Source organism: Salvia hispanica, chromosome 4 (genome assembly GCF_023119035.1).
Source record: "Salvia hispanica cultivar TCC Black 2014 chromosome 4, UniMelb_Shisp_WGS_1.0, whole genome shotgun sequence".
NCBI lineage: Eukaryota > Viridiplantae > Streptophyta > Magnoliopsida > Lamiales > Lamiaceae > Salvia > Salvia hispanica.
The window spans coordinates 33,390,328-33,411,614 of NC_062968.1; the positions used below are offsets into that span (position 1 = coordinate 33,390,328).

The window sequence follows — 21,287 nt, forward strand, 5'->3', positions numbered from 1 at the left end:
GACATTCTCTGAGGTCGCCCTCATTTAACAAGCCACTTTATTCATCATATTCACTTTTCTTCGTTTTCTTCCTCCTCGTTCTTGCTGTGCTCATCTTCACCGACCAGCTTGACCCCGTAAGTGTCCGACATCAATCTTTTGTGTGCGAAACATTTTTTTCTTTTTTTCTTTTGAATACATCTTGTTTGATAGTAGTAGTATTCGATATTATAATTGTTAAGTGGAATAAAATTTTCTTTTATAGTCTTCTGTATTCATACAAGATCTGGAAAAAAGGAATTTATTACCATGGGGTTAAACTGACCTCGTTGTGCACTATCAAATTATTCGTACATTAAATTTTATTTGGCGGAGAGAAATACTCCTAGTAGACTAAATTCAGTGAACAATATCGCTTTTGCAAAAGGGATTTGCCAATCATCAATTTTTACTAGATAAAAGAAGTTAGTTGGATAGATGAAATTGCTCGCTTCATTATTGAATTAATGATAATTTGACTATAAAAAAAGTTTATGTAATATGGATGAAATTGATCGCTCCCATATTGAATTATTGGTAAGTTGTTCATTCACGTAGACATACGACACAAATCTATTGGGACATCACATTCATAATTAAATAATTACTTCCTTTCCTCTGTTCTATTAAAGATGACTCACTTTTTTTTTATTTATCACAATCAAGATGACTCATTAATGAAAATAAAAATACATTTATCTATTTTATTCTCTCTCTTACTTTATTCTTTCTACTTAACACATAAAATAAAGCTATCTAAAATCCCATGAGTAATTTGGAGATGCAGATGTTAAAATATCTATTTTCTATGTATTAATTCGATGATCTTGTACGTGTGCACCGAGCCACTAACATGACAGTACTCCTCATAACAACCAGCCTCATGATTTGAATTTAACTAATTACGCTTAATTAGATTTCATAAATAGAAATAGGAGTATAATTTAAACCTTGGCGCAGAAAAAATTATTTATTGAGAAATGTTGTTATGCATATGAGTAACCAAGCTAAATTTAATCTTGAAGGGTAAGTATGTAAAATACTCCTATCAAAGGATCCCTATAGCAAAAGGCGAAAATACCCTCGACTGCGGCGCGTGGAATCACACCAAATCCTGCCCGATAAACCGCCCGGTCAGGCGCAAACCGTCTGCGAATCCGGCGCCGACCTGCCCGGAATATTTCCGATGGATCCACGAGGACCTCCGCCACTGGAGACGGACCGGAGTGACGAAGGAGATGGTGGATAAGGCGCGAGCGACGGCGCATTTCCGCCTCACCATCCTGGACGGGAAGGTGTACGTCGAGAATTTCAAGCGGTCAATCGAGACTCGGGCTCTGTTCACGGCGTGGGGGATCGTGCAGCTGATCCGGACCTACCCGGGTAGATTGCCCGATCTCGAGCTGATGTTCGACTGCGACGACCTCACCGCCGTCCAGGCCAGCCGTTTCCGGCTGCCCGATTCCGCCCCGCCGCCGGTTTTCACCTACTGCTCAGATTGGCGCAGCTTGGACATCGTCTTCCCCGACTGGTCGTTTTGGGGCTGGTAATCTTGTTTTTTACTCGAACACCATTTTTCTCAGCTTTTTGTTTGTTGATTTATTTCTGGAAAAAAAAAAGGCGCGAAAATTAGGAATTGTAACAAAATTAGGGTTCTTGAATCTGTACTAATCCTATTAAGAGTAGTATATATTGATAAAATAAACCGAAGGCAATAGATATATTGGATCTGAGGCGTTTGATCATTGATGATGAAGGGGAAATTAAGAATATGGTTGGTGGTATAGGGCAGAGATAAATATAAAGCCATGGAGAAGTGTGCTGAAGGACATAAAAGAAGGAAACAAGAAGACAAAATGGGAGGACAGAGAGCCCTATGCTTATTGGAAGGGAAACCCCAGTGCTTACAGATGGAGGGTTGACCTTATGAAGTGTAATGCTACTCCTCAAACTGACTGGAACACTCGTCTTTATGTTCAGGCATGCAATCTTCTCTACACCCAATCATCATCACCATCCATCCCTCAACCTCAATTACTACTATTCTTATTGTTGCTTTGCTTGCATTTCAGGACTGGTATGCAGAGGCCCAACAAGGATACAAGCATTCCAATCTTGGAAACCAATGCACCCACAGGTGATCATTTCAAGAATTAACCAACCTCAAAAGTTAAAAGTTGTTCATTCATGCATTTGAAATTTAGGTACAAGATTTACATAGAAGGAAATGCGTGGTCCGTGAGCGAGAAGTACATATTTGCCTGCGACTCCCCCGTCTTGCTGATTACACCACGTTGGTATGATTTCTTCACAAGAGGCATGGTTCCTCAGCACCACTATTGGCCCGTCAGGGACAGTGACAAATGCAGGTCTCTCAAGTTCGCAGTCGATTGGGGAAACAACCACAAGGAAAAGGTAAGCTGTTTCCTTGCTTGCTAAAAAACCTCAAAAGTGTCCTAAACGAGTGAGTCCAAATTCTAGGCAAAGTCCATTGGTGAAGCCGGGAGTCGCTTCATCTACGAGGATCTGAAGATGGAGTACGTCTACGACTACATGTTCCATCTTCTCAACGAGTATGGGAAGCTGATGATGTACAAGCCCTCTATTCCTGCTGGCGCTGTGGAGCTGTGCCCGGAGTCATTGGCCTGCTCTGCTCGAGGGATCTGGAGAAAGTTCATGGAGGAATCCTTGGAGAAGGGGCCTAGTGAGTCGGATCCGTGCACGATGCAACCTCCCTACAAGCCTCACGAAATCCAAGCCTTGGTTGATGGGAAGATCAAGATGACTAAACAAGTGGAGGCGTGGGAGAATCAGTACTGGGAAGAACAAAACAAGAAGCAGCAGCGGTTATAAGCAATATTTAATATTTACTTTTTTTAAAAAATTTGTTACATGCTTGTTTAATGTGGAAGCTGCTGTCTTTTTATGGTTTTTTCTTCACTTTTAAAGTTAGTGTTGCATAAGAGCATAGTTTTTGAGGTTTTGTAAATGAGGGTGTCATGATTCATAAGATGTGGTGTGATTCTTGACATTGATCTCAATAAAATGATTCTTGAAAAGCATTGTTTATATGAGATGAAAAAGGCATTGGCAAGTTAATCAACAAGTTGGCAAGTATGGTGATTCCTAAATTACCTCCAAAATTCTTGTTGCTAACTCAACAAGTAGGCAAATGATCCGTGGATTCCGTACTAAGCCTCTGTTCTAGAGGTGGCCACGGTTCGAAAACCGCCGGTTCCGGTTCGTCAAAATCGTGAACCGTAATCGGCCCGGATACCGGTTATCCGGTTCCGGTTTAACCGCCGGTTACAGCCGGTTCCGGTTACTAACCGCCGGTTTTTCACCGGTTCCGGCGGTTCCGGGCCGGAACTTTTTTTTATTTTTTTTTAAAAAAATCTTAGATTTATTTAAATCTTAGAGTTATACTCCCTCCGTCCCGGAGTATTAGACTCACTTCTTTTGGGCACATGATTTAAGGAAGTGATATTTAAATAGTTAAAGTGGAGAGAGTAAAGTATGAGAGAGGGAAAAAGTAGGGGAGAGAAGAGAGAAAAAAGTAGGTGGAGAATAAAATAAGATAGATGCTTTTTGCTAAAAAAGGAAATGAGTCTAATATGTTGGGACATCCCAAAAAGGAAAGTTGGTCTAATACCTTGGGACGGAGGGAGTAACTTTTATTGCAATTCTATAGTAAAATCCAAAGAGAATTGATAACGATAAACGGATAAAGAATTGCAATTTTATTGATTTGAAACTTTGAATGTAAATTTCTACAATACAATATTACAATTACAAGTTACAAAATACAACAATACTACAACTATACACTTGAATTTAAAATTTAAATACAAAATTACAATTTACAAAAAACATATTAAAAGTAAAGTTGAAACAATTAGAAAAAAAAAAGAAATAAAAGGAAAAGGACTTGAGCTCAACTTAAATTTAAAATTTAAGTTGAGGTGCCTACGTATCCTTAATGCTCAATTGCATTGAGGAATCAAAGTCCACGTAGTTCTCTTACCTTGCTTACCTTGTTTGGTTGGCGGTTGACGACGGTTGGCCTTCATTCTCCACCTTCATCCTCGGTGTCGGTGAAGGTTTCCTCACTCTCTTCACGAGCATCCCAATCTGGTTCTTGCGCTCTCTTTGCAGCTTTTCCCCAATCATCAAGTAACATCACAGCTTCCATATTTCTCGCGGAGAGTTTGCTTCTTCTCACGTCCAAGACACATGCTCCAACACTGAAAGCGGACTCGACGGCTACGGTGGAAGCCGGGACTGCAAAGATCTCCTTAGCCATTGACGCAAGTATGGGATAATCTTTCTCGTGTGTTCCCCACCACTCTAGGACGTCGATTTGGGCGGGTGTAGGACCTGCATCACTAAAAGTATGGTGGCGTGCTTCCAAATAAAAATCTAACTCGCTTACCGATCCCATTGAGGTGGACCTTGAACTATAAGTCGGCTAATTGTGATTGAGCATCGGGGTCATCATAAGCAAAACCAAAACCGCCGTATTGCTGCGGTTGAGGAGCATGTTGTGTACGTGGACGAATTTGGTGGGTACGGTTATACTTTTCTTCATATTCGGCAAAGAGAGTATGCAAACTACTTTCAAATTGAGCTTGAACAAGTGATCTATCAGGAATGGTTAGTTCAAAAACTCTCGAGGTTTCATCATCATCAAAAGGCAAATTTTGAAGTGGACTAAGATCAATAGAACGCAAATTTTGATAATAGAAATCTAAGATCTTAGTTGTGCCAGCTAATTTCCATTTCGGATCCAAGCACTTAGCAATTAAAAACACAGTTGGAATTTCACTAAAATACTTCAACCATTTTTCAATCATATAAAATAAAACACACATTAACTCACGAGATCTAGCATTTTTCATGCATGTTTTAAAACCAAGTGCTATATACATGCAATGCTCTAACACACGAACAGATGTGCAATAGTAAACACCCGATAATTCAACGGTCGCACATTTGAAAGCTTTGAACAATTGACATAAACTCATGCTTTGGTCCCAACAATTAGGCGTAAGAACTATATCACCATAGGGATTAGTTCTAAAAAAATCGCACAAAGCATCTCTATGCTCCAAAGTAGAATTGAGGCAATCATATGTAGAGTTCCATCTAGTAGACACATCCATTATAAAAGTTGTATACCTGATGTTCCTGTTACGGCAATATTTTTTCCAAGCCTTGCCAAGCTTGAAATGGATCGCTCTAACTGCATTTCTAATAGGATCAACATGCTTTTGCCATAAAGAAAGCGCATCTTGTACACATAAGTTCAAAATATGACATACACATCTTTGATGAAAATACTTACCATCGATAATCGGAGAGCACGCATCAATCAAGTCGCTAATACTTGCAGTATTAGCAGTTGCATTATCAAAAGCAATAGAAAACACCTTATTGCATAATTGATATTCATTCAAAACTTGAATAATTAAAAAAGCAATTGCATTTGCAGTGTGTGGTGTAGGAAAATCTCTAAAAGCAATTAAACGTTTGTTCAAAGACCAACTATTGTCCATAAAGTGAACCGTAATTCCCATGTATGCATGCTTTTGGAAAGCGTCAGTCCATACATCAGAGCAAATATTCACTTTGTGTCCCAAGTTACTCAAATATCGTGATAAATCTTTTTTCATTTCATTATATTGATTTTTGGTAGATCGTTGAATACTAGTTCTAGGTAGTCTTTTTGAGTTCAAATTATAACACTCTTTCATCGAATCTTCATAATCTTGATTATCATAAATACCAAAAGGAAGATGATGCATGGCAGCAAATTTAGCCATAACGTCAGTAGTATGCTTATGATCATATCTTAAAAGAGCGGAGGACGGCGTACCTGTTTGAGACGAACCGGAGGCGGAGCCATGGGCACTCGCACTTTGGAAGTTGAGTTGGGTTTGGCTAGCGGTATGCCCATATAGTTCGGGATGAATCGTCTGCATGTGACGGATGAGAGAGCCATATCCCCCGGACTTCTTGAATTTGTATTTTTTGGTGCAGTAGTTACAATATGCCATAAAAAATACCGGCACTTCATTAGCGGAAGAAACTATTGGGACCTTTTTGAAATGTTTCACAAATATATCAGATTTATATTTAGTTTTTTCTCCGCGGCCGTCTTGTGAAGGGGGGGGCATTTCCTCATTTTCGTGGTCACCACCGTCACTGTCCTCATTATCATCGTTCAGATTAACATTAACATCATCAATATCGTAATCATCGACCGAGATGTAATTATCAGCATCGGATTCGGCGCCAACCGCGCCATGACCACCCAATTGGGATAGTGCAATGGCTGCAGCTGCACGACGATCTTCTTCCATCTACAAATAGTATACGTAGTATGTACGAATTAGAATTTAGAAGATGATGAACATAGAAAAATCATGAACTCAAACTTATTAAGTTATGACTTTATGTATAAAAAAAATAATATGCAAAATATTTTATAACTTACTTGTAAGCGAACAACCTCAGCATGGGAAACCTCTTCCAAAATTTCTCGACGAGTAGGTCGTCGTGATTTTCTCGGACGGGTAGATTGATCTTCTGCAATTCCTTTGCCCCGTCGATTAATTTGTCATTTACACAGGAGCTTTGCTTATATTTCCTCTATAATTGTGGGGCAATGAAAATATTGCTGGAGACCATCTAATAAGATCTTTATATGAGAGGATCATTCCGTTATCAAATGAATAAGGTCACACAGTGCATTAATTCTCCTGTGGGCCATATAGTGTTGGATACAAATCAAAGGATTTATTTTATTTTTATCTTACAGCCACGCTTTCATGTAGCTCCAGTGTCACACAAGGATTTTCAACACTGTCAGACTGCTCTTCAAATTAGGGGTGGTTCGGTACGGTATACAATACCGTGAGTGCCATACCGTATACCGTATCGAAAGTTACGGTATGACAAAAACCATACCGATACCGTACCGTAAGTTTTGTATACTCCGGAGTTCGGTATACCGGAAATTCTGTATGGCAGTTTTCCATACCGTTACCATACCGTGTTATCGGTATACCGTATCGCATTTCGGTATACCGTACTTTTGCGCGGTATACCGAACTGCGATATGGCATTCCGATATACCGTTATACCGTGTTTTGCGGTACGACATACCGTTATACCATTATACCGTGAAAAAATCTATTATATCCAAAATATTAAAAAAAAATCTAGTTTTCAACTACTTCAAAAAATAGGGTTCCCAATTTTGATTCTTTTATTTTTATATAATAAAAATTCTTATTTTTTGAAATTTAGTTTAAATATAACATATATAAATATAGATTTATTATCAATCGGTATACCGAAGCATCGGTATATACCGAATCTTCGGTATACCGGTATATACCGACATACCGAATCTTCGGTATACCGCGGTATACCGCGGTATGGGAAATCTAATACCGTTACCGTACCGATCTCTATCGGTACGGTATGATACCGTACCGAAAACTACGGTATACCGAAAAAACGGTATTTTCGGTATTTTTTCGGTACGGTAAGTCCGGTATTCCGGTATTTCGGTATAATTCCCCAGCCCTACTTCAAACCTTAACTTATCGAGAATTAAAGGTACAAAAATGTGCTGTCTGCATAAAGCTCATATACTAGACAACCAAGTGCCTCATGTTATATTGAATCACCCACGCAGTTTATGTGTAACTTTGGGTTTAATTTCCAAGCAGATCTAATGAAATACTATGTATTCCCACCGTCCCATAAAAATATGTGCATTTCATTTTTGGAAAGTTATCCCAATTTATTACCCCAATACATCAACTTATTTACATATTATAACACCATTAAACACTACTAATAATGCGGGTCCTTGTCCCACTATCCACTACCACGCACTAGCACTACTTTAACTATCATTCTCCTTCTCTCTCTCTTACTTTACCAATTTTTCCTTAATTCTCATGTCATATTAATTGTCCATATTTTTATGGGACGGTGGGAGTATAAATTATTTTCTAGCAGTCGAGACCTATGATTATTCAGTTTAAAATGTGAAATTCGGCGTATTTCTTACTTATACGGTCAAGGAAACAGATTTCCTTACTTAATGCTTCAGTATTCGAAATTATGACTGCTTTGGATTTGAGCATACTCCATATTCCTACTAACGTATTTGTCCTTTACCTTACTAGTTGTTGTCTGTATATACATGAAAGACTGATTCAACTAAACTTTCATTTCTGTGATACATGCATCATATTGAAGGAAAATCGGTGAGGAAATGGCCATCATGTGTTGGTGTCACGTTTTCAGGTGATTCATTCTTCTTGCTTATTTCCTACAGCATGAGTTTGCATATGTTTTGAGATGAAGTAGATGTAGTCATTCCCAGTAATTGTGGGCTTACTCACATGTATAATTCCTAGTATCACACTTTTCACTTGCTTCACGACAAATTCCCTACTTCTATATTTTACTTTTCTCAATTTGTAAAGCTTTAAATGGTAAGTAATTCATCTTAAATTTTGACACTCTGCTTGTAATATAAAACGTGAGTTGACTTCCAAGATCATTTTTGAGTTTGACCTATTTATAAAAATAGTTTTTCTTGATGATTATGTAGAAAAGATTTTATAATTATTACTTATAAGAAAACCTTCATGTTTATTTGTAGTAATTAGGTGATATCTACATTTGTTGAGGGTGATGGAGTAGTACGTGTTTAATAGGAAAATATCTAGTAATTATAATACCAAAGGTCATTTGCAACTATTATTATTATTATTGTTATTATTATTATTATTATCTTCATTCTAATGGTAGATTACTTAATTAACCCCATATTTCCTTCCTCGGCCTATGTATAAGGCATGATATAAGGAGGGTCAATTGACGTATACTATCATCCAATAGGAGATCAACGTGAATAGCCCTCTAAAGATGACATACATTACTTTCTCATTACTATTAACATTCAATTTTCAACTGGTAGATTATTCTACAAACAATTATTCATATTCTTACCTATGTTTCACAACTCTATATAAATTCAACTCTCTCTCTCTCCCTCTCAAGAATCTTGATGGATGAGTTTTGATTACACATGTATAAGCAGTAATCAGAAGGTGTGTTGGCAGAAGCAAGGGAAAACATGAAAGGACATGAAGAGAAGTTGATGAATATATGTTGGCTGAGGCCTTCTTTCAAGAGACATTCTCTGAGGTCGCCCTCATTTAACAAGCCACTTTGTTCATCATATTCACTTTTCTTCGTTTTCTTCCTCCTCGTTCTTGCTGTGTTCATCTTCACCGGCCAGGTTGACCCCGTAAGTGTCCGACATCAATCTTTAATGAAACATTTTTATGTGTGAAACGATTTTTTTTTTGTTTGAATATATCTTGTTTGATAGGGAGTAGTATTATATTCGATATTTTTATTGTTTAGTTGAATAAATATTACTACACTTTCATAGAGTCTTAGGATATAGATGAAATTGCTTGCTCTCATATTAAATTATTGGTAAGTTGTTCATTCATTTTGATGTAGGACAAAAATCTACTGGGACATCACACTCACATATGCCCTCTATTAAACAATTAATTCAGATGAAGATGTTGAAATGCAGTAGTATTTTCTTGAGAAATTAATTTAAGGATCTTGTTAGTGTGCACCGAGAATAACATGACATTAGTCAACCTTAAATCAATACTTACTAGCTACTCCTCATACCAACCAGCCTCATGATTTGAATTGAACTAATTACGCGTAGTTAGATTTCATAAATAACGTGTGCTAGATTTTCTCGGTTTCAGTTACGTAATATTCACAGTATATAGGAGTATAATTTAAAACTTGGGCGCAAAAAAATACAGGAGTATTTCTTAATGTTATTCTATAACATTATTTGTACTCAATATAACTATTTCACCCGTCCCATAAAAAATAGTCTTTTTTTTTCTATTGAGTGAACTACATAAATTGGTACATGATTTTTCACTTTCACACATAAATGGTACCAGATCTTTATTTTATACTCCCTCCTTCCCACTTTAGGAATCCCGGTTTATTCCCACTTTAGAAGTCCCGGTTGGAATATTCCATAATTGGTAATAGGCCCTACATTCCACTCACCTTTTTTCCACTCACATTTTATTATAAAACTAATATATAAAAGTAGGACTCACATTCCACTATTTTTTTTTCACCAACTTTTCTTTATATTTCTTAAAACTCGTGCCGAACTCAACCGAGACTCCTAAAGTGGGACGGAGGGAGTATTGTTTTTGGTACCATGTGACAAAAATAACTCTAGGTACCAAATATGTGATTTTTTTGTTATGAAAGATATTTTTGGAAATTTCAATTAAATAATTAAATAATACTCCACCAATTAAACATTAAAACATGTGATTTTTTTTTCTTCCTTTCTTTTTTTTTTCCATCTTTAGTTTCTTCTTCTTTCTTTTTTCTCCTTAGTTTATGTTTACTCTTTTATCTATTATTCTCTTCTTTTTCTTCTTTTTTTTAGTGTTTTATTTGCATTGATAATAAATGAAGAACAAAACATCTAATTAAATTAATTATTTAAAGTAACTAAATTAATTAAATATTTTTTATTAAATTATTTTATATTCATTTTAGAGTTGAAACACCTAACTAAAAATATTCAACTCTTGTAACCAAAAAAAATAAATTATTCAACTCTTTATATCATTATGAATACAATTCGAAGTTTTAAATTTTTATTAAGACTATATTGATTAGTTATTAATTTAATATAAAATAATAATACTAATTATTATTATTATTATATATTTTTTATGATTTATATTTTAAATAATTATACTATAATTATTTATTAATTACTATTAGTGTTTAGTATTGTAACAATAATATTATTATAAAATTAAATATAATTATAACAATAATTATAATTATGAGTAGTATATTTCAACGATATTAAAAAATAAATTAATTATTAATTTATAACATTAAAATAATAATATTCATATTGATTAATAATAATAGTGTACAGAGTTAGGAGAATGACATAAGATATTATAATACTATCACTTTTGGTACTAGTTTTGTGTATGCCCAAATTATCGTTTATGACACAAATAGAAAAATGGACATTTTCTATTTTAGTGCATCCAACAAAAATAGTTTCTTTCTATTTTCGGCAAGTCTTTTCTCTCTTATAAGGGCCCACATTCTCCGTCAATAATACTTCAATCACTTTTCTTTCTATATCTCTCCTACCTACCGATTTTATATTAACACTCTGTGCCGTGTTCAAAGCCTCTATTTTAATACAACGGAGGGTATAGAAATTGAAAATTCATGTGTTTCGATATTATAAGTTGCACTTTAAGTGCGCACTTTATTAAAAAATAAAAATTACTATTGAGAAATGTTGTTATTGATTTGAGTAAATTTAATCTTGAAGGGTAAGTATGTAAAATACTCTTACCAAAGGACAACTATAGCAAAAGGCGAAAATACCCTCGACTGCGGCGCGTGGAATCACACCAAATCCTGCCCGATAAACCGCCCGGGTAGGCGCGAACCGTCTGCAAATCCGGCGCCGACCTGCCCTGAATATTTCCGATGGATCCACGAGGACCTCCGCCACTGGAGACGGACCGGAGTGACGAAGGAGATGGTGGATAAAGCGCAAGCGACGGCGCATTTCCGCCTCACCATCCTGGACGGGAAGGTGTACGTCGAGAATTTCCGGCCGTCGATCCAGACTCGGGCTCTGTTCACTGTTTGGGGGATCGCGCAGCTGATCCGGACCTACCCGGGGAGATTTCCCGATCTGGAGCTGATGTTCGACTGCGACGACCGCCCAGTCGTCCAGGCCAGCCGCTTCCGGCTGCCCGACTCCGCCCCGCCGCCGGTTTTCCGCTACTGTTCGGATTGGCGCAGCTTGGATATCGTGTTTCCCGACTGGTCGTTTTGGGGCTGGTAATCTTGTTTTTTTAACTCAAAGGCCTTTTTTCCCTGCTTATTGTTTGTTGGTGTATTCTCGTAAAAAAAAGGCGCGAAAATTAGGAATCTTAACAAAATTAGGGCTTCTGAATCTGTTCTAGTCCAATATGATTTCTTGTCTAGCTCATTTGTATTGGTAAAATGAAACCGAAGACACTAGATAAATTGGATTGAGGCGTTTGGTCATTGATGATGAAGGGGAAAATTAAGAATGTTTGGTGGTGTAGGGCTGAGACGAATATAAAGCCATGGAGAAGTGTGTTGAAGGACATAAAAGAAGGAAACAAGAAGACAAAATGGGAGGATAGAAAGCCCTATGCTTATTGGAAGGGAAACCCCAGTGTTTGCAAATGGAGGGCTGACCTTATGAAGTGTAATGCTACTCCTCAAACTGACTGGAACACTCGTCTTTATGTTCAGGTATGCAATCTTCTCGACACCCAGTCATCATCATCCCTCAACTACATTCTTATTGTTGCTTTGCTTGCATTTCAGGACTGGATTGCAGAGTCCCGACAAGGATACAAGCAATCCAATCTTGGAAACCAATGCACCCACAGGTGATCATTTGCTTCTTGCTTTTCTTTTTCTGCAATCACCTTATTCAAGAGTGAACCAACCTCAAAAGAAAAAAGTTGTTCATTCATGCATTTGAAATTTAGGTACAAGATTTACATAGAAGGATGGGCGTGGTCCGTGAGCGAGAAGTACATATTTGCCTGCGACTCCCCCGTCTTGCTGATGACACTACGTTGGTATGATTTCTTCACAAGAGGCATGGTTCCTCAGCACCACTATTGGCCCGTCAGGGACAGTGACAAATGCAGATCTCTCAAGTTCGCAGTCGATTGGGGAAACAACCACAAGGATAAGGTAAATTGTTTCCTTTTTGCTAAAAAACCTCAAAAGTGTCCTAAACGAGTCCAAATTCTAGGCAAAGTCCATTGGTGAAGCCGGGAGTAGCTTCATCCACGAGGATCTGAAGATGGAGTACGTCTACGACTACATGTTCCATCTTCTCAACGAGTATGGGAAGCTGATGAAGTACAAGCCCTCTGTTCCTGCTGGCGCAGTGGAGCTGTGCACGGAGTCAGTGGCCTGCTCTACGCAAGGGATCTGGAGAGAGTTCATGGAGGAATCCTTGGAGAAGGGGCCTAGAGGGTCGGATCCGTGCACGATGCAACCTCCCTACAAGCCTCAAGAAATCCAAGCCTTGGTTGATGGGAAGATCAAGATGGCTAAACAAGTGGAGGCGTGGGAGAATCAGTACTGGGACGAACAAAACAAGAAGCCACAGCGGTTATAAGCACTCTTTTATCTTTACTTTTTTTTAAAAATTTGTTACATGCTTGTTTAATGTGGAAGCTGCTGTCTTTTTATGGTTTTTTCTTCACTTTTAAAGTTAGTGTTGCATAAGAGCATAGTTTTTGAGGTTTTGTAAATGAGGGTGTCATGATTCAGAAGCTATGTTGTGTTTCTTGACATTGATGTCAATAAAATGATTCTTGAAAAGCATTGTTTATATGAGATGAAAAAAAAGGTTGCCACAGAGAAGATGCAGCTAATGCATCATAACACTCTTGTAAAAAAAACACAACAAACAAAACCAAAAAATGACAAAAAAAAAATTAAACAGATTGTTTTATCCTTCTAGAAGTACTAGTTCCAAAATACTAAATAAAATGAAGCCCTGTTGAGATGTAGTCGAAAGAGCCACCCACGAAACTATAAGAAGTCGAACGTTTTATATGAGATTGAGACATGGTGGATGGTGCAACGTGTGTTCAAAGAGCCCTGGCCTTGAGGATATCCCAGCTCATCTCGCTAGGATCAGTTGCTTGCAACTCAACCTGAATCCCATCCAACTCTCTCTTGAACCTGTCTTTGGAGCTTGCATACAACATCTTAGTCCTCACCTTTGCAACATCAGGTGACCTACAATATTTGAAAGAAAGAAACAAAATCATTTTTGTGAAACAAACAAAGCAGTGAAAAGGAAAAATAAAATAATTTTTACCATGCAAAGAAGAAGATCTTGCTCTTGTGGCAGTTTTCATCTGTGGTGAAGTCATAGTCGAAGACAGCATAGCGACAGTCGTCATCAGGCAAGCACTTGCAGAAATCCTCATAGCTTTCGCCCTGGCCCCCGATCTTGTCTACCACCACTTTGTCGAGGGCATCATCCAGCTTGAAGATCACATATCTGTGGTTTCTTCTGGCTTTTAGCTCCAAGAATGTCAGTTTGCATTCGTCGTGCACAGCAATTCCGGAGGCTGAGTTGGCCTGCAATGAAGATTGAGGAAATGCAGGAAACGAAACAATGTTGTGACAGTTTCATCTCTTATTTATAATGTTCAAAATCTTGACCAATATTTTCCATGCCTCACATTTTGGTGGATTAATCAAATGATCTATTTGTCTTGGAAACATATCATTAAATGTCATAAAAACAGAACTACAAAATGTGATAAGGAAAAAACAAGCAGTTTTCATGATATTTCATCTCAAGAATCAAGATTAATGGATGAACAAAATCATAAATGAGTTGCAACAAAGAAACATACCATGTTGTGTCTGTGTGTAATGAGAGAGAGGGAATTGGAATGAAGATGGAAGTGATCAAATGGGAAATGGAGGCAGAGATGAATAGATAATGCAAAATGATCCTTGTTTTTTGGTTAAAGAAGTTGACGAAATATTCAGAGGATGGGGAGATTTTTTAGCTGCGTTTTTAGGAAAATCAAAGGTGCATATCTCTCATCTTGCCTATTTTTTAGGATCATCATTTTTCACTCTCTTCTTGCCTATTTTTGAGGATCATCATTTTTCACATCCAACAGCAGTAATTTTTAATTATTTTCAACAGCCACAAAATTCTGGCTTATGAGTAGGACTGACAAATTTTCATACGACACAATAATATTATGACAAGATTCCGTACGAAATTAATGAATTTAGGTTAAGTTAATTAGATTTAGGTCTTTAGCGGGTCGACCCAATGAGAATTAAATGATTTCGGGTTGGCTTTAGGTTATCCGATGAGAACGAAAATTATTTTTGTCAATTAAAAAAAATTACTAAGTTTATTATATTATTTAGATTTAAATCGTGTTAAAGTTTTAATTATGTTATAATAGTATAATATTGTATTCTATAATATAATATCATGTTCTGATTGTTACAGTGTCGTGTTAAGCAAATTTGTATAGTAACTTACAATTTACAAATATTAACAGTGAGGCAGACAATTTTTGACATGACACAATAATCAGAAAAGAACCCGGCGATTTTGGTTTGGTTAGGGTTTGGCCTTATTGAGTTGGATCGATACAGGGTTGACCCGAAAACGATCCAATTCGCACGATTTGTCAGCCCTACTTATGAGTTACTCCCTCTATCCATTAATAATTGTCTCATTTTGTCATTTTCACCAGTCCACAAATAAATATTTTATTTGCTTTTTTTTACTATTTTTAGTGATGGACCTTGTATTCCACTAATTTAATTTCATTCATATTTCACTTTAAAACAAATACTACTTCTCCATATAATAGGATCCATCTTCAATTAATTTTTTTTATCCACTTTTTATTAAGTGCAATTCTATGTGTCAAAACAAATTTAGTTTTTTTATCCACTTTCTATTAACTGCAATTCTTAAAATATGTGTCAAAACAAATTTGGTTTTGTACAAGTGAACGGGCCCATGGATGGGATTTTTCAAATAATACTGTACTATAGTCTTTAACTAAAAAATACTATTGGATAATTTTGTGGAAAAAATAAAAAAATAAAAAAATGTAGCAATAGCACGTGTTGGGTTTTATTCGTAACTAGTATATCACTTGTGCGATGCACAAATCTTAATTTACTTTATAACAATCCAATATTTACACTACGTAAAACAAAAATGATTATATATGTAAACAACAATTAGATATTAGTAACAAATTTAGTAAAAATTGGCAAATAATTCAACACATGGCATTGGTTGTAGTTGAAAAAGGGCATTTCAGACTTCATCGAGATATATAGTAAACAAACTCAAATTGCAGAACTTTCGACTTGGTTTTGTACATTTCAAAAAGACTATTTCGAAATATACAATCTCAATGGCAAAAGAAATGGTATATCTTTTTCTGTTTCTTCAGCAAATAAATGGTACAATTCCAACACATAAAAATTGAGTCACACATCTTCTTGAGCATCACCTTATTTATTTGCTTAAATGAATTCTCTATACTTTTTCTTCATCTTCATTGCACATTCAAATTAAAATCAAGATCAACAAAAACATAGTACTAACATTTTTTCTTATTTTTCTCAACGACAACGTTTTAGATTCTAACAATGTATTTTAGAAAGATTAAGGCACTCATTATCCCTGCGGCATAAGCAAAAACATCACTTGTATCCTACGATTAATATCAACCACTTACAATTACATCACTGATAAATGTAATAAAATCTTGTAAATTGAGTTTATATTGTGTTGTTAGGCATTGTGAAGAGAAGATTTACAATCTGCTCTGCTACTTACTGAGTCCAAAAGTTACGATTTACTATTACTTTGCAAATAAACATTCGACGACCAACAAAATAACGTATTGCACGATCTTGTAAAACACATTGTTTGCTGATCACAATGGTTTTGTCTCCAAAGCGGTTGTGTCAAAAACACGAATGCAGCATACTTTGACAACCAAAGAAATTGAAGAAGCCTCCTCGAGCTCATTGAGCATAGTGTGGAATGGTTTCATGGCGTCAAGAAAATGGTATGCTTAGTTCTATAAGGTAGTAAGTAGGTATTTTACCATATATATGACATATTTATATACAAAATTATTATGCACGTAACCTCCTTCCACCTCCCACTCCTTCCACTTAAGGCTCCACTTGCATTAATCGTAGGGAAACAAAAAAATGATTACCACTTGCCTTAATCATGTGATAATTAATATAGGGAAACAAAATAAATTAGTTAAATTCCATTCCTGCAATTATGAAATTCAAATTTGTGTTAAATTTTAAATTTACAAACAAAATACTGTGTGATTACTTTTATTTGGAATAGATTATAATAATTAATTATATTCACACCATGGTCATGGATTAATTATACGGAAACAAAATAAATTAATTAAATTCCATCCCTACAATTATGGAATTCAAATTCACATTTACATCCATAAAAGAATTTAGCTTCGTACAAAATAATACAGTAACAATTCTTTAAAAATGATAAATAAATTAGTTAAATTCCATCCCTACAATTATAAAATTCAAATTTGTGTTAAATTTTAAATTTACAAACAAAATACCGTGTGATTACTTATAATAATTAATTATATTTAACATCATGGTCATGGATTAATTATAGGGAAACAAAATAAATTAGTTAAATTCCATCCCTACAATTATGGAATTCAAATGAGTAAAGGCCAAATGTGGTCCTCAACATATGGTTGTTTTATCAATTTGGTCCTGAACATTATCTTTTTGATTATTTGGTCTCTCGCAAATGAACTCGGACCGAAATCGGTCATAAATTGACAGAACCGTTAAAAGTAACGGTCAAACAGGGTGTTTAGCCGATTTTGACCAAATTAAATATTTTTATTAGATTTTTTATTTATTTCAAATATAAAAATTATTATTCTAAAATAATTTAAAAAATTAAAACCTCCTCCTCCAAACTCAACAGCCCGCCGCTACTGTCATCGGTTGCCGCCGCCGCTCGCCGACTACCGCCACTGTCGCCATCGGGAGGTAAGATATTTCATTTTCAACTTCGTAAAACAAGTTTCTAACTTAGAAACTTGTTTTCATCCGCCCCCAAATCGGAGCTCCTCAAGGAGGTGAACTCTACAACTGTCGTCCTCCCTCGTCATCGCCGCTCCGACGCCACGCCGGTGTACTCCAATGTTTCAGGCCTCCGTCGGCTGAGGTGCATCTCCAATTCGAAGAGATCCTCCCCCAAATCGACCAAATCGGAAATCCCCAAATTTCAAACTCTTCAAAGCTGCCTTCGTCGCCGGTCACCACCAATGGTCGTTGTCTCATCCTCACCGGACATCATCGTCGCTCAGCCGCTGCCACTGCTCCGAGGCGATTTCGTGTCGCCGTTGTTAGGAGAGCACAGCTGCAACCTCCATGCCGTCAGCCACCGCCGTCGCCGTCCCGACTGCTTCTCGCTCTCGATCAGAATGTCGTCGCTGGTCAGGGGCACCATCGCGGTCTACGATGCCCGCTGCTGCACCGTCGAAAGTCTAGTAGAGCCGTCGCCGCCACTGAGCTGCCGGACAGAAACTTCAAAGTTAGAATTGGCGGGCTGTTGGGTTTGGAGGAAGAGGTTTTAATTTCTTAAATTATTTTAGAATAATAATTTTTATATTTGAAATAACAATTTGGTCAAAATCGGCTAAACACCCTGTTTGACCGTTACTTTTAACGCATCTGTCAATTTAGGACCGATTTCGGTCCAAGTTCATTTGTGAGGGACCAAATAATAAAAAAGATAATGATCAGGACCAAATTGATAAAACGGACAAATGTTGAGGACAACATTTGGCCTTTACTCAATTCAAATTTACATCCATATAATAATTTAGCTTCGTACAAAATAATACAGGTAACAATTCTTTTAAAATGATTACAATTGAATTATAATTGATTTACCTAAATACTCCTAAAATTCCTCTTATTTCCCTAAATACCCCAAAACTCCCCTTTTATATATTGTATAGATTAATAAAAAAATGTAGCAATCGCACGTGTTGGGTTTTATTTGTAATTAAGGCCTAAATATTTTAGTTGATTTTTATGTGAATTTTTTATCAGTGAATTGTGGCATGATCTATAAAGGTGCTAAAAATTATATTATTAATTTAATTATATAAACATGTGTTAAAAGATTCATGGTCCGATTAGAGAAGATTCATGGTCCGATTAGAGAAGAGTTAAAGCCCAATCTATGAAGCCCAAGACTAATTTAAATAGAGTAGTTTACATCTGTATCCAAATAATGAGACTTGGAAATATTGTTCTATAACCCATACACAATACTACAAAATTAGTAATGGTAATAATGTACGTTTGTGTTGGTCAAGGGTAAAGTGGTTGAAATCCAGACCAAAGGTTAGGGGTTCGAGTCACCGTGGCATAACCTTTAAAATTTATGTTTATTTTCTAATTGAAAAAATAGTACTCCCTTCGTCCTCTAAAATTCGACACCATTTGATCTGGCGCGGGTGTTAAGAAATGTACTAGAAATGTACTAATAGAAAGTGGATTGAAAAAGTTAGTGGTATGTGGGTTCTATTTTTATATATTAATTTTAAAATAAAATGTGAGTGAGAATGAGTTAATGGAATGTGAGGTCTATTACCAAAAATGATAAAAATGAAAGGTGACAAAATTTTAGGGACAAACAAAAATGAAATAAGTGATAAATTTTTTGGGACGGAGAGAGTCCCGCAGTAAAGAAAATAACTACTAACTTGTACTAGTACTGTGGAGTAATTATTTATAGGACTTTGTAGTGTAGCATGTAACTTCGACTTACTTTACATTATAAAATGATAAAAGTGTAATCGTGTAGCCTACTAAAATAAGAAGTAATAAAAAAAAGTTAGTAGTACTATATTCGTGCCTCACAACAGACAAAAATATTTTGACGCATCAATTGCATACTTTTAAAAACACAAATACTCCCTTCGTGTCCACGATTAAGAGTCTCATTTCTAAATGACACGGGTTTTAAGAAATGTTAAGAAAAGTGGGTGAAAAAAAATTAGTGGAATAAGTGATATGTGAGTGAAATGAGTTAGTGGAATGTGGGTCTCTTTACCATTTATGGTAATTATGAACCGGGATTCTTATTCATGGACGGACCAAAATAAAAAAATAAGACTTTTTTTTCGTGGACGGAGGGAGTAAAAGTGAAATATATGCTAGTACTACTAGGTTATGGAGTAGTAATAAATGGGCAAGGCTAAGTGATAAGACTCGTTTCATGCATTGGTTTAGGGTAAAAATCTGTGCATTTGGGGCGCTAATGTGCGTTATATAAGTTCAGATGCGTAGTAAATCTGCCGGACTCAGGAGTTGCTGTTACCTGACCAGGCAAATGCAAAAGAGATGGAATTGAAGTGAAAATCAGAAGTCGTCGCCCGGACCTGGGAGAATTAGAAGCTGGCGGCAGGAACAGAATAGAGCATGAGCAGATTCCTTTTTAAGAGTCTTATTCAAGGGCAAAAGCGTCAAATTACCAGAGGGATGCCCTAGGGATCAGAGCCTCACCTATATAAAGAGCTAAACCTTGAAGAACAGAAAAAGGTTCCTCGCTCACTTTTGAAGGCTCTAGTTCCATTTCCTTAGTTCCACACTTCAAAAATTCTCATTTCACTTGCTGCACACTTGGAGATGGGGTGATTCCGGCTACCGTGGTGGTTCATCGTCGTTATTTTGTTGCTGTGTAACACCGCCTTGTGAAGGCGAAGAAACAATATTTAGTTTGCTTTGTTTAGTTTGTTTTCGGTTTTAAGTACTCGTTCGTTTTAGTTTCGTAACTCTTAGTTGTTGACTTGGATCTACTGGATTTGAACCTATCTCTGCATTTATGGAAGTTTACCTTTGCTTTTGTTGGATTTTGTTCGGTCGAGCTTGTTCGGTTGTTTTTATTTTGCGTTGTTGAATTATTGTTGGAATATTCGGAGCTGAGATTTGTTTATTGGTTGCTGGAGGCTGTGGATTTTTGTATGGAGTTGTTTGGATTTGTTGAGTTATGTTGGATTTGAGTTGGAGTTTGGCAGATCTGGTGTTTCTGTTTACGTTTCTGCATGATCATGGCTATTTACGTTCTGTTTCTCCATTTCTTAGGTCCAGTAGCGTAGGTCTGTTAGTTGCGACTTTAATTTCTCGTTTTTAGTTTGGATCCGAAGTTTACTCTGTTTTCATGATGTTAAATGCTCTGTTTTCTCTGTTATTCTCATTTGATTCCTAAAGAAGATGATGTTTGGTGGTAGTTAGAATCAGATCTGCTTTATGTTAGCACTTTTCTGCAAGACCTTTTACTTTTCTGCATGTACTTCTGCTTTTCAGCTGCTTTTCCAGACCCTGGTTGTTTAAGGAAATTGGTCCCGTTTCTCCTTTGTTTGTCTAAATTAGGAAAGTCTGTCTAGTTACTTAACTCCAGTTGTTTTTTTTAATTACTCAAATATTTCATTTCTTAAAGTCATGCATGTTCCGTACGTTCTTGTTTC

General features: G+C 36.5%; 3 protein-coding genes across 4 annotated transcripts; 2 read left to right on the forward strand and 1 right to left on the reverse strand.

Annotated features, from left to right (window-relative positions):
* Positions 1 to 1,022: 1,022 nt before the first annotated feature.
* LOC125185162 (O-glucosyltransferase rumi homolog) lies at positions 1,023 to 3,053 on the forward strand. The gene is made up of 5 exons (XM_048081656.1): positions 1,023 to 1,564; positions 1,806 to 1,998; positions 2,091 to 2,155; positions 2,223 to 2,433; positions 2,500 to 3,053. The coding sequence occupies exons 1-5, from the start codon at positions 1,257 to 1,259 to the stop codon at positions 2,869 to 2,871; spliced, it is 1,149 nt and encodes a 382-aa protein (XP_047937613.1). The 5' UTR covers positions 1,023 to 1,256; the 3' UTR covers positions 2,872 to 3,053.
* Positions 3,054 to 9,096: 6,043 nt separating this feature from the next.
* On the forward strand, positions 9,097 to 13,539 carry LOC125218167 (O-glucosyltransferase rumi homolog). 2 transcript variants are annotated; one of them, XM_048119783.1, is made up of 6 exons: positions 9,097 to 9,355; positions 11,480 to 12,000; positions 12,252 to 12,444; positions 12,520 to 12,584; positions 12,687 to 12,897; positions 12,959 to 13,539. In XM_048119783.1, exons 1-6 carry the CDS (start codon positions 9,182 to 9,184, stop codon positions 13,328 to 13,330), a joined length of 1,536 nt encoding a protein of 511 aa, XP_047975740.1. In that variant the 5' UTR covers positions 9,097 to 9,181; the 3' UTR covers positions 13,331 to 13,539. The 2 variants fall into 2 exon arrangements, with proteins under 2 accessions (XP_047975740.1, XP_047975741.1); XM_048119784.1 differs by having other exon boundaries at positions 9,097 to 9,346.
* LOC125218168 (actin-depolymerizing factor 1-like) lies at positions 13,519 to 14,694 on the reverse strand. The gene is made up of 3 exons (XM_048119785.1): positions 14,589 to 14,694; positions 14,042 to 14,307; positions 13,519 to 13,959 (listed from the first exon to the last, which is right to left on the reverse strand). The coding sequence occupies exons 1-3, from the start codon at positions 14,589 to 14,591 to the stop codon at positions 13,809 to 13,811; spliced, it is 420 nt and encodes a 139-aa protein (XP_047975742.1). The 5' UTR covers positions 14,592 to 14,694; the 3' UTR covers positions 13,519 to 13,808.
* Between the last annotated feature and the right edge of the window lie 6,593 nt (positions 14,695 to 21,287).